Source organism: Berghia stephanieae, chromosome 9, assembly GCF_034508935.2.
Source record: "Berghia stephanieae isolate SIO BIC M18660-M18661 chromosome 9, UCSD_Bste_1.3, whole genome shotgun sequence".
In the NCBI taxonomy this organism is placed as follows: domain Eukaryota; kingdom Metazoa; phylum Mollusca; class Gastropoda; order Nudibranchia; family Aeolidiidae; genus Berghia; species Berghia stephanieae.
The window spans coordinates 23,849,773-23,862,891 of record NC_088368.1 but is presented as its reverse complement, the minus strand read 5'-3'; the positions used below and the strand labels follow the sequence as shown (position 1 = coordinate 23,862,891).

At 34.8% G+C, this 13,119-nt stretch overlaps 1 protein-coding gene across 2 annotated transcripts in view; it reads left to right on the top strand.

Moving 5' to 3' along the window:
* The window catches only part of LOC144979899 (hemicentin-1-like), a 166,146-nt gene that overhangs the window by 20,525 nt on the left and 132,502 nt on the right, over window positions 1-13,119 (top strand). For both annotated transcript variants that reach the window (XM_078927161.1, XM_078927160.1), the window contains exon 2: window positions 1,638-2,375. In XM_078927161.1, the coding sequence (XP_078783287.1) occupies window positions 1,784-2,375 (592 nt within the window). In that variant the 5' untranslated portion in view covers window positions 1,638-1,783. The remainder of the gene's footprint in view (window positions 1-1,637; window positions 2,376-13,119) is intronic.

Genomic DNA, 13,119 nt, shown 5'->3' with positions numbered 1-13,119 from the left:
TATACTTATTTCAAGTGGTACAGATATTGATTTTAGAAGCATTGAGAATGTTTGAATTTTAAACGTGTTTTTGGACTTAAGGGTCCTGATAATCTGAAAAGGTTTGTCTTGAATTTTTCTTTATGCTTTGACTGGCACTGTTTCATACACACCTTTAATCATAATTTTATTTTAAATCGTTTCCTGCCCCCTAATTTGACACTCGAATATAATACGTTCAAATTGCTCCAATAGATACCTTCTTATTTTGAGTGTTGATTTATTAGAATAAGTGTATCCTATGGCGATATATATTTTTTATTATAAATATTATTTATTCCATCTCTAAAATAATATTCAGGTGTATAGAACTTATGATCCCCGTATCTAACTGAATCTACCTTATCTTAATTTGTTCCATCACCTTAAATCTACCCGATGGTTTGGATTGGAGGCAACTCATTTCTGTGATACGCCAGCAGCTTTTTTGTTTGTCTTTTTTTAAATATTGAAGTATGTTCCAATCCAATGGAATCCATGCTGTTGTAGCTTCAATACTGAAGATAGATGCAACGTTTTTGTGGATTGATATAGTGTTATGTCATGGCTCTATTATAATCTCTTGTGAAAGAAATATTTCCTAATGAGGATGATCTATATTAGCTCTCCATGTGCTCGAGTTCATTGAAGAATTTGCTCAAAGTGACCCTAACATCACGATTGGTCTTTTTGTTCAGCTTGACACATGGCTATGATTACAACTTTCATAAACAAAGCAGCGTGTTTACATTTATTGTTAAGAAATGTCCAATCGTTGGACAACAACAAATCATGTGATTGATGACTCGGTTGGACGAAAACCTGAATATAGATCGCTTCCATTGATAGGTACATGTTCCATAACTGTCAGAATTTTTCAAGTTGTTAGGGATGGAATTCCATAACATTATTGTACACGTGTTCCTTTTAATATACAGACACACACACAGACACACACGCGCGCGCACACACACACATACACACACACATAAATACATACGCATCCACACATCTACACACATAAATTCACATATATGCACACATACAAACATTAACACTCACAAAAAAATAATAAAATCCATCAGAGCAATATGATCCGGGGGTCTGGAATTTTTCCTGTTCTGGTTCACGTAGTATTAATTAAGTAGGCAACAACAGTTGCTGGATCTCCGTTGGATTAAATTCTAATCTAGCTCAAAGTATTTTCAGCCAGAGCTTACAAACCCAGATTCCCAAACACTGCTAGGCGGGCAGAGGAAACATTGCAAATATCATTTGCTTATATGGTATACAGTATTTGCTGTTATCATACACTCTGCATTGCAGTAAAAAAATGTTTATAAGTCTTATTTGAAGGGTATCTATATATCATTTATATGTTAAAGACCCCAATAACAACAAAATGGATGCATTCCACTGCAAGTGCAGGAGATTTTGAAGCAATCAAACTTAGATAAGAATAGAAATTATGAAGATTTAATGAAGAATACTCTGGACAACATGGGTGATTCCTGTTGACATTAGACATCCTGTTTGATGGATTATCTAGATTTGAAGTTTTTATTTTAAATGTCTTCGCAAAGAAAATCATTTATCTCTTTTCCTTTTCTCTTTCACAGAACCGGTCATTATGGACATCTGAAAGCGCCATTATTGAACATAAAGACATCTGCCAACGCCATTATTATCAGATTAAAATATTCATTTCACACGGATTTGATATCTAAATAAACGTATAGTTATTGGACTTACATTCAACGCAGCTATGGAAGCTTTCGATCATTCGCACCCCCATACTAGGGATGAAATGAAATCGCCAAATATCACAACAACAACCGAGGACAGAGCTGGTTCTCTTCCTTTGGGTTCTTCTTCATTAATGTCATCATCAGCACCATTAGAAATGGCCTCATCTTTTTTATCAGAAAATAATAATAATAATGACATATCGTCATATTCCATTCCATCCCTTTTGTCATCATTATCATCACCTTTATCAAGTTTTCTAAGCATAGAATTGAGCAGAGACTCGTCACAAAATCTTACCAACAAATCACCAGTTTTACAGAGGTCAAGGACAGGACCCAAAAAGATCAAAATTAACGTCACTTCCGTCTCTCTCCTTCTCTTCAGTCTCGTTTTGACAACGATATTCGTGACACCGGTGACGTCACAGCAGACGCGAGACGATGAAACTCCAATGGGAACGTCCTTGGCTTTCGTGTTTGACATCACGGGGTCAATGTACGATGACCTCGTGCAGGTAATCAAAGGAGCTAAAGAAATTCTTGAAGTGGCACTTAAGAGAAGAGAGAAACCTTTGTACAATTATGTCCTAGTGCCTTTCCATGACCCCAGTGAGTATTATTATTGTGTTTATTGTATTTCTTTTCTTCGTTTGTGTGTGTGTGTGTGTGTGTGTGTGTGTGTGTGAGTGTGTGTGTGGAAGAGAGATTAGATAGATAGATAGTTAGGGTGTATAGAAAATATGATCCCCGTATCTAACTGAATCTACCTCACCTTAATTCGTTCTATCACCTTAAATCTACCCGATGGTTTGGATTGGAGGAGACTCATTTCTGTGATATGCCAACAGCATGTGTCTTTTTTAAATATTGAAATATTTAAATATTGATAGTGCGGCTATGTGGTCTAGTGGTATGACACTCGCTTTCAGATCGGAAGGTCCTGGGTTCGAGCCTCGGGCTCGGCGCATAGTTGAGTCCTTGGAAAAGGCTCTTTACTCACATTCTCTCAATGTGTAAAATGAGTACCTGGCCGTTAACAGCGTTGTCTTTGTCCGAAAAATTGTGATATCGCCTAACAGGTGTCATGTCCCATCCTACATATTAAATGTTGCTGTTGACCAGGGACCCCTTGTAAAGCGCTTTGAGCACATTTAGTGGATATTGCGCTATAAGAATAAAAAAAAGCTTAAGCTCAAGTATGTTCGAATCCAATCCAATCCATGTTGTTGCACCTTCGATACTGAAGATAGACCTACCCTTATCTTGAAAAATAACATCTGAAACCCGAGACTTTGCAAAATGTTGCGTTAATATCCCAATCGTTTCTATGTTACATGTGTGTGCTGAAAATATTGGCTATTAAGCTTAAATGCTGGCCAACTAACTTCGCGGCGTTTGTGTGTGTTGAACCCGTGAACCCAAGAAGTCAGGAAGAGAGGGCTCTAATAAGACTAAGATTAGAAGAGATTTTTTTTTTTTTGGAATCGTGGATAGCTCATACGGTAGAGTCACGTTCTCCCCGGCCAAGCGAAGTTGTCGAACCAGTAAGGTCGCGGGTCCGATCCCCCATCGCCGCCGCGATATTTTTATTCTCTATTGTCTTCTGGCACTTTCCTACTCATTTCATTTTTTGTTGTTATCAAAATACTGTGATACTTCGTCAGCAGACAAGAAGTCAATATCGATAGACCGGAATTCGAACCTTCAACCTAGTACTTTTAAAAATTGTGCTTTTTTTTATATAGTCCAATCTCCACTAAACATGCTCAAAGCTCTTTACAAAGTGTCCCTGACCAACAGCAACACGTAACATGTAGAACGAGACATGAAGGCCTGATAGGCGACATTACAATTTTTTCCGGCATAAACAACGCTGTTAACGGCCAGTACTTCTTTTACACCTGAGATAACACCTGAGTACGGTGAGATGATGTGAGTAAAGAGACTTTTCCAAGGACTCAACTATGCGCCGAGCGAAGCTTGAACCCAGTACCTTCTTATCCGAAAGCGAGTGTCATACCACTAGACCACATAGACGCACTTACTGGTTGGAAGCCAATAGCTCTAGATCACAGATTCTCAAATCTTTTTTTTTTTTTTTCTGACGGGAATCGAGGTTCAAAGCTTCATTCAGTAATTTGTTCTTTTCTAATAATAGACGTGCTAGCCTATCTGATTAAACAAGCAATTAAAGCTATGACTCATTTCTCAAGAATGTGGGACAGCTCAGCTTCTCATAATTTTTTCCTAAAAACCGCAAAATGATCCCGGCCTTTCTCTGACAAAAAAACTTTTTTTCTTTTTTTCATTTTGGCAAGAAAGCTTCAGTTTCAAATATTATAGGTGGAAATGTTAATGTTAGCTAATTAGCCACGAGCTAAACTATTTTCTATAGAATTAACGCAAATTGACGCCACTCGGCTATTTGTTGTTGTTTTTATACAGCCGTTTTTGTGAGTGGTTCTAACTAAATCCTACCAATCAGGCTCTAAACGTTTAAGGCTACACATAGTTTTTTTTTTGTGTTGGTACGTTATATCCGGCTGGCGGGTGTTGTGAATTTTTTTTTAAACCAAGCGCATAACATCAATAAGTTCTGAGGTCTTAGGTGGTCGTGATTGGGTAGCCATATATGTAAGATCGGGCAGAAGTAGTTTGCGATAGACTAGCGTCCTATCCAAAGGATACCTAGCTTGCTCCATGAGTCTGATGGCTATGAAGGACTACTTATTTTGTATTTTTCAGAAGATATCAAAATTGACACTGCTTTTAGTTATTAGATTTGAGAATTTTTCCCAAGATTTGGATCATTTTTCATTGATCCATAGTTGAAAAACAAAAATTAAAATAACGTGAGCTTTTATATAGAACAATATCGACAAAATTTTCTCAAAGCGCTTAACAAGGTGTCCCAAGCTAACAACATCACTTAACTAGTAGGACATAACCTAAGGCGCCTTTACGATATTTTGATATATTTTTTCCACGATAAAGCCAACGCCGTTACTGCCCCAGGCACTCATTTTACACCTGAGTGCGATGAGAGAATTTGATTAAAGAGCCGTTTCCGAGAACTCAACTTTGAGCCACCAAGAGTGAGACTCGAACCAGTGACCACAAAGCCACATTGGAAGTAAAAGCTTTCTGGCCAAATTTTTTTTAAAAATCATTTTGTCAAATTTTTGCCGAGCTGTATGGTAAAAACATTATAATGAAACCTGGTTTTGAAATGGGATTTAAATTAGGTCTATGCTGCCGCCCTCTGAAATAAAAAACAAGACAAAAAAAAAAAAAAAAACACGAATTAAAAACTTTGGCCAGAAAACTTGTTCTTCAAAAATCGATCGATTAAAATGACCCTTATCTTGTCAAAAACTCTCAAACCTGGGATTCGATTTGAGTCCCAGGTTTGAGAATTTTTTGGACAAGATGACGGTGATTTTAATCGATCGATATTTGAAGAACGAGTTTTCTGGCCAAAATTTTAGATAATTGTTTGGAGTTGTTTTTTTTCCAGAGCGATAGATTTAAATTAGGTTTATGGGTTTGAAATTACCTACGCTAGTTTGGGTAGGCAATGAAGGAAGAGTTGATTTACAGTTTTATAATCACGTGTTTACCTTAAAGTGTTTCTATTTGTGTGTTTTGTAATGATTATTTTTGTGAGTTAATGTGTGGGGGAAATAGAAGGAAAGATGGATGGGTGCTGGGTGGGTGAGTGAATGAGTGGGTTGGATGGGTGGTGGGTGGGGGAAGGGTGAGATATATGAATATATAGATAGATTGATTGATGGATATATATATATATATATATATATATATATTATATATATATATATATATAAGAAGAAAGAGAGAGAGAGAGAGAGAGAGAGAGAGAGAGAGAGAGTCCATGAGTGAGTAGATGTCTTTTTGTGATGATATGGTTATGTCCAAAGGCTATATTATATTATGCGTCTACGGTTGCAATTTGAATCGGAGCCGGCGATAAAAGAATAAATAAATCATCATCATCATCATCATCATCATCATCATCATCATCATCATCATCATCATCATCATCATCATCATCTCATCCCATTCACCTACTTTTATTCATAAGTTTAACTTCATTTAGCAAGTAGACACCCAAGACATGTGAAATATTGTTACGTCACGCTCTCAAATAAATTGTTCACTGGAGTTCCCAGCAAAAATAAAAATTCCCCTTTCCTTTCCACTCTATTTCGCAACATTGCCGCTCCCAATTCTCTAAAATAATAATAATATGCCCTGATTTTTTTCCCCTCTCCATTTTGAGCTCGTATTTAACAAAAAGATAAGTTCCCCTTCTTTTTCCATCATATACTCGGAACTCAGAAGTGCTCATCATTATCATGTTATTGTCAACAGAAATGCTTACTATTTACGAAATATTAGTAGAATTACGAAATTTTGGTTCCAATTTCAGAACTGCATGAGTATCTCTAAGTCATTTAATAAAGAATTCATGATTTAAGGTTTTTAAAAGTTTTATCTAGCCCTTGTGAGTGTAGATTGTTGATTTCTATAGATAGTATGCGCTTGTCTAAGAAGCTTATAACATTGCCATCCGGAAGTATAACGGACCAACACACATAACTGTGTGTATCCATGAACGTTTATAGTCAGGTCAGTGAGCATTACTCATAAACGCGGATGGCAAAAAACAATAACAAAGACATGAGTGGCGTCATCTTCGAACTATTTATAGTTAACCAGATCTATATTGACTACACTTTTTCTGTCCTAAAACTACGAATTTTTAGATTTTCATGTAGGAAGGTCTCAATAGAGTACATCAAGTCTAGACTGAAAACAAGATATTTTATACTAAATTTTCCTTAATATTTGAAAATCGCAATTCTTCATTCCCCATTGGTATAACAGGCTAACTTAATAGATTGTCGAAAATTGGATTAAATAGTCTGATGTCACGTCGCCCAGCAACGGCGAACAGCGTGGTTCTAAACAAATAAAATCGGTACTTTTTATTCTTCATGCTGGCTATAACTTTTCATATGTCATGTGATCAGAATGCATAAAAGTCAAAACAAGATCATAATTTATAATGCGTTTCTCCTCTGGATACACTTTTATGCTCGTCGGAGAAATATTTCATTAAGGCGTCCGCCATTGTTCCGATAGTTTAGAGCCAGTTACTAAGCTACCATGCGTCATTACGAGGGAAGTGACGTCATGACTGTTGAAGTCTATTGTGAAATTTATAGTTTCCTTAAAATTGTAACATTTAATTTTCTGAAAAATACCATGTCACCTATGTCTTGTAAAGAGTAATTGAACACGTCCTGTGGAGATAGGCGTTCTATAGATGTTATCATTAAATATTTATTTTATTATATAAAATGTAACCTACCAAGGCAAACTGGTTTTATATCGAGATGAACAAGATGCAAAAAAAAAATGAAAAGAGAGTTAAATTGGTCAGAAATGATAAATCAATTTACGGTGTAGATAGATATGCGCTTTATGGAACTTTATTCAATAACAAAACAAAAAAAAACCTTACCCTAAGATTCATATTTTTACTATAAATTCTATTTCGCCATCAATATCAACCGCCAGACCTGCACATAATAGCAGGTCTGATAACCGGACTCAATAGAGGATGATACTGCGATATCAAAATACTGGTTCTAACCTCATTGAAAGTGTGAAACCAGTCCTCCGGATGACTGGATACATACATTGTGCATCTCATCTTCTGGTTTCAGAGTGATGGTATCTTATCTTCTAGCCTAAATGCTAGTGATCCATAAAGATCATCCATCCTCTTTATTTTAGACCCCGTAATCATAATATAATGTCTATAAAGTCTACTCTAAAATAGTTTTCCGTCTTTTGATTCAATATGTAAACTCTTCATCGGTACTCATCCGGAGGACTGGTTACACACTACCAATTAATTTTGAATCGGAATAGTGGAAGGTATGACGTCACGACTTCTGCTTCCCTTTATTTGGTTTGAGTTAACATTGTTGTAATGGACAATATTTTGTGTTGGTTTCGAGAATATTTCTCTTACAACAACAAGCCCATAAAAAAATTGGATTATCAGACCTGCAAATAAGTACACGTTCAGACATATTATTACTGTCTGGTGACGGTGGCTCATATAATATTATTGCAACAAACATCTCTTCCCTCAGTCTAGTTGGAAACATTACGACCCAATAAAATGTTATTTCTTCTCCTCAATAATACAAACTTATCGGGATGTTTCATATTTATTTCTTAACTCTCTCCTTACCGGTGATATTCAGTATTTCCCAAAAAATTAAATGTCAGGCTTACCCAGCAGAGAGATTGATATTTTAAAAACTCAAACAATCTCTCTACAAAACAACTTTATGTTCTTATTAATTAAACAAAGATCATTGTGATGTACAAAGTAAATTTTAATAAGAAAACATGTAGATATTGTGTGGTAATAAATCATGTGACTATTTTGCTGTAGGTGGTAAGGAGAGGCTATAAATTCTATTCCTTTTATCAATGTCACTCACACATATCACTGTTATGAGACAGTGGGACTTGTAATAATAATAATAATAATAATAATAATAATATAATAATAATAATAATATATAATAATAATAATAATAATAATAATAATAATAATAATAATAATAATAATAATAATAATAATAATAATATTCAAACAAGCCTTTTTCCTCATACGACTTGTTTGTTTGTTTGGGTTTGTTTTTTGTTTTGTTTTGTTTTTGTTTTTTTTTGTATTGTTTTTTTTTTATTTTATTTTCTTGTTTTGTTTCTTCTGTCTTGTTTGTTTTCTTGGGTTTTCTAAAAAATGTTTTGTCTTGTTTTGATTTTGTTTTCTGTTGTCTTCTTTCATCTGCTTCAAGCAGACGTTTTTATTACCGCCAAAGCCTCAAAAATAATTTTAAGATTAATCATCGAATTTTGTCAAACTTTTCTCATTGCAACGCGCCCATAACTTGGAATAGTATAGCGGATTAAGCTGCGTTTAACAAATTTTTGGCATTGTTATAATTGTTTTATCATCATCACCATGATCATCATCATCATCATCATCATCATCATCATCATCATCATCATCATCATCATCATCGTCGTCGTCATCATCATATTTATTATTATATTATATTATATATCATCATCATCATCATCATATCATTATTATTATTATTATTATTATTATTATTATTATTATTATTATTATTATTATTATTATTATTATTATTATTATTATTATTATCATCATTATTATTATTATTTTTATTATAATTATTATTATTATATTATTATTATTATTATTATTATTATTATTATTATTATTTTTATATTTCTATTATTATCATTATTATTATTATTTTATTATTATTATTATTATTATTATTATTATTATTATTATTATTATTATTATTATTATTATTATTATTATTATTATTATTTAATTACCGACACAATACGACTTTGAGTCGACGGATCACGTTTGTGTGGATTTTTTTTCCTCATTGAGACTCATATTGATGCTTTTAGGTAAAATATTCACATCATCCACCATCCAACGTAAACTTACCAACACAGAAAACTGTGTGTCGCCTGTCAGGTTTTTATAGTTTATAGATAGTTCGAAGATGACGTCACTCAGGTCTTTGTTATTGTTTTTTGCCATCCGCTTTTGTGAGTAATGATCACTGATCTGTATTAACCTGACTATAAACGTTCATGGATACACACAGTTTTGTGTGTTGGCCGTTATACTTCCGGATGGCAATGTTAGCCAAGCGCATACTATCTATAGATTGATAGAATTTAGTGAGAACCTATCACTACCTGACTGTCTAACAATATTAACAAAGAACTGAGAGACGCCGACTTCGTTCCTCCTGTATTCTAAAAGTGATGTCCAATATTGCTGCATTTTAATTTTTTACTTACGCTTTTTACACGTGTTCTATAGATAGTATGCGCTTGGCTAAGAAGCTCACAACATTGCCATCCGGAAGTATAACGGACCAACACACAAAACTCTGTGTAACCTTAAACGTTTATAGTCCGGTTAATACAGTTTGGTGAGAATACTCTTCAACAGTCGTAACGTCACTTCCTTCCTTATGACGCATGGTAACTTAGTAACACTGGCTCTAAACTATCGCCCGTATGAAATATTTCTCTGGCGAGCATAAAGGGTATCCAGAGGGAAAAAAACACATAAATTTGATCATATTTTGACTTTTACACATTCTGATCACAAGGCATATATGAAAAGTCCTAGCCAGCATGAAAAATAAAAAGCAATGATTTTCTTTGTTTAGAACCAAGATCGCCGCCGTTGCCGGGCGCGTGACATCAGACTATTGAATCGTATTACTCATAAACGCGGATGGCAAAAAAAACAATAACAAAGACCAGAGTGACGTCAACTTCATTCTACCTATAGATAGTATGCGCTTGGCTAAGAAGCTCATAACATTGCCATCCGGAAGTATAATGGACCAACACACAAAACTGTGTGTATCCATGAACGTTTATAGTCAGGTTAATACAGTTCAATAACAAATACCCGAGTGACGTCATCTTCGAACTATCTATAGATAGTATGCAGATGACGTCACTCAGGCCTTTGTTATGGTTTTTGCCATCCGCGTTTGTGAGTTGTTCTCACTAAACTGTATTAACCAGACTATAAAAGTTCATGGTTACACAGAGTTTGTGTGTTGGTCCGTTATACTTCCGGATGGCAATGTTGTGAACTCCTTGGCCAAGCGCATTCTATCTATAGTTCCAATGAGTTTCTCGCCCAATTATTCTGACATTGTGTTGTCTTGAAGAATGAAAACAACTCACCTAGTCATGCCATGTGGTAAAGTAGATAAGATCGTATATAAAATCAAACCGTGCTCAACCAGAGTGTTGTTTTTATCACAAAACACAATGAGTACACGACCCAAATGCAGTATTGCTTTGAGATTTTAACGAAAACTTTTATTGTGGTTTTATTATTCAATAGGATTCAGTAGTCTGATGTCACGCCACCCGGCAACGGCGGCCATCTTGGTTCTAAACAAAGAAAATCATTACTTTTTATTCTTCATACTGGCTAGAACTTTTCATTCCCTTTTCATATGCCTTGTGATCAGAATGTGTAAAAGTCAAAACATGATCAAATTTATGGGGTTTTTTTTCCTCTGGAAACGCTTTTATGCTCGCTGGAGAAATATTTCACACGGGTGTCCGCCATTGTTCCTATAGTTTAGAGTCAGTGTTACTAAGTTACCAGGCGTCATTAGGAAGGAAGTGACGTTACGACTATTGAAGAGTATTTGGATAATTCAGCGCGTGATCGCACAAATGGTATGATTAATTCTGGGATTGAAGTTTATGTTGTTTCCAGGCATTTTGGCGCGTGAGTGTATTATTTATAAGGGTCAAAAATTTTGATCAGCCAACGTGTACCTATTTACAGGCCTGATAACCAAAATTATTCTGAAGCTAACGCAAAATATTATCCATTACGCCAATGTTAAAACAAGCCCATAATTGTGTTCGGTTATCAGACCTGCCAAAAGATGCACCTAGTTTATAGATAGTTAGAAGTTGACGTCACTCAGGTCTTTTTTTATGGTATTTGCCATCCGCGTTTGTGAGTAATTCTCACTAAACTGTATTAACCTGACTATAAACGTTCATGGTTACACATAGTTTTGTGCGTTGGTCCGTTATAATTCCCGATGGCAATGTCGCGAGCTTCTTAGCCAAGTGAATACTATCTATAAATAAGTCGGTCATGTGATACTACATGATAAGTAAATCAAAAGCAATACGTGATACTGAATGAAGGTGTGACCATAACAATCTATCTATCTACTAATCGCAGAGCACTCCTTTAAGAAATGAGGATTATTATATTATTTACATCCGCTGTTATTCTTCTTCTTCTTCTTCTTCTTCTTCTTCTTCTTCTTCTTCTTCTTCTTCTTCTTCTTCTTCTTCTTATTCTTATTATTATTATTATTATTATTATTATTATTATTATTATTATTATTATTATTATTATTATTATTATTATTATTTGCGCTTCTCAAAACGTAATCATATCAAGATGAATTGAACCACGAAGAGTTAAACCAAAAACGATAAGAAACACAAACTTTGTTTTGTTTTTTTGTTTTTTTTGTTTTTTTGTGGGTTTTTTTTTCTGTATTCGTAATTATTTTCCATCACAGTTTAATCTGCAGACGTGTTTATAGAGCATATCAGACAAAAAGAAAATCCTCTCTTGCTGTTGCATACTTTGAGCATGTCTGTAGTAACTAAATGGTGGGTGTCTTCTTTTCCTTCACCACGATCACTCAAACAGACATGTCTGTTACTCCAATTTTAAGATCTTGTGTATGTGGCGGTAGACTAAACTGTTGGGACCCCTGGCAGAGCCGAGGGAGACAACGGCGTTCCTTCATTCATCGACCAGACATTCAAATGTGAAGACAATGAGGGGGACGAAGTAGTAGTTGTAGTAGTAGTAGTAGTAGTAGTAGTAGTAGTAGTAGTAGTAGTAGGAGGAGGAGGAGGAGGAGGAGGAGGAGGAGAGGAAGAGAGGAGAAGGAGGTAGTAGTAGTAGTGTAGTATGTAGTAGTAGTGTAGTAGTAGTAGGAAGTGGTAGTAGTAGTAGTAGTAGTAGTAGTAGTAGTAGGAGTGTAGGTAGTGGTAGTAGTAGTAGTAGTAGTAGTAGTAGTAGAGTAGTAGTAGTGTAGTAGTTAGTAGTAAGTAGTATAGTAGTAGTAGTAGTAGTAGTATGTAGTAGTAGTAGAAGTAGTAGTAGTAGTAGTAGTAGTAGTAGTATAGTAGTAGTAGTAGTAGTAGTAGTAGTAGATAGTAGTATAATAGTAGTAGTATAGTAGTAGTAGTAGTAGTAGTAGTAGTAGTAGTAGTAGTAGTAGTAGTAGTAGAAATAATAATAGTAGTAGTAGTAGTAGTAGTAGTAGTAGTAGTAGTAGTAGTAGTAGTAGTAGTAGTAGTAGTAGTCGTCGTCGGTCGTCGTCGTGTAGTAGTAGTATAGTAGTAGTAGTAGTAGTAGTAGTAGTAGTATGTAGTAGTAGTAGTAGTAGTAGTATGTAGTAGTATAGTAGTAGTAGTAGTAGTAGTAGTAGTAGTAGTAGTAGTAGTAGTAGTATATAGTAGTAGTTTGGTAGTAGTAGTAGTAGTAGTAGTTAGTAGTAGTAGTAGTAGTAGTAGTAATAGTAGTAGTAGTAGTAGTAGTAGTAGTAGTAGTAGTAGTAGTAGTAGTAGTAGTAGTAGTAGTAGTAGCCTTCATAATGAATATCTA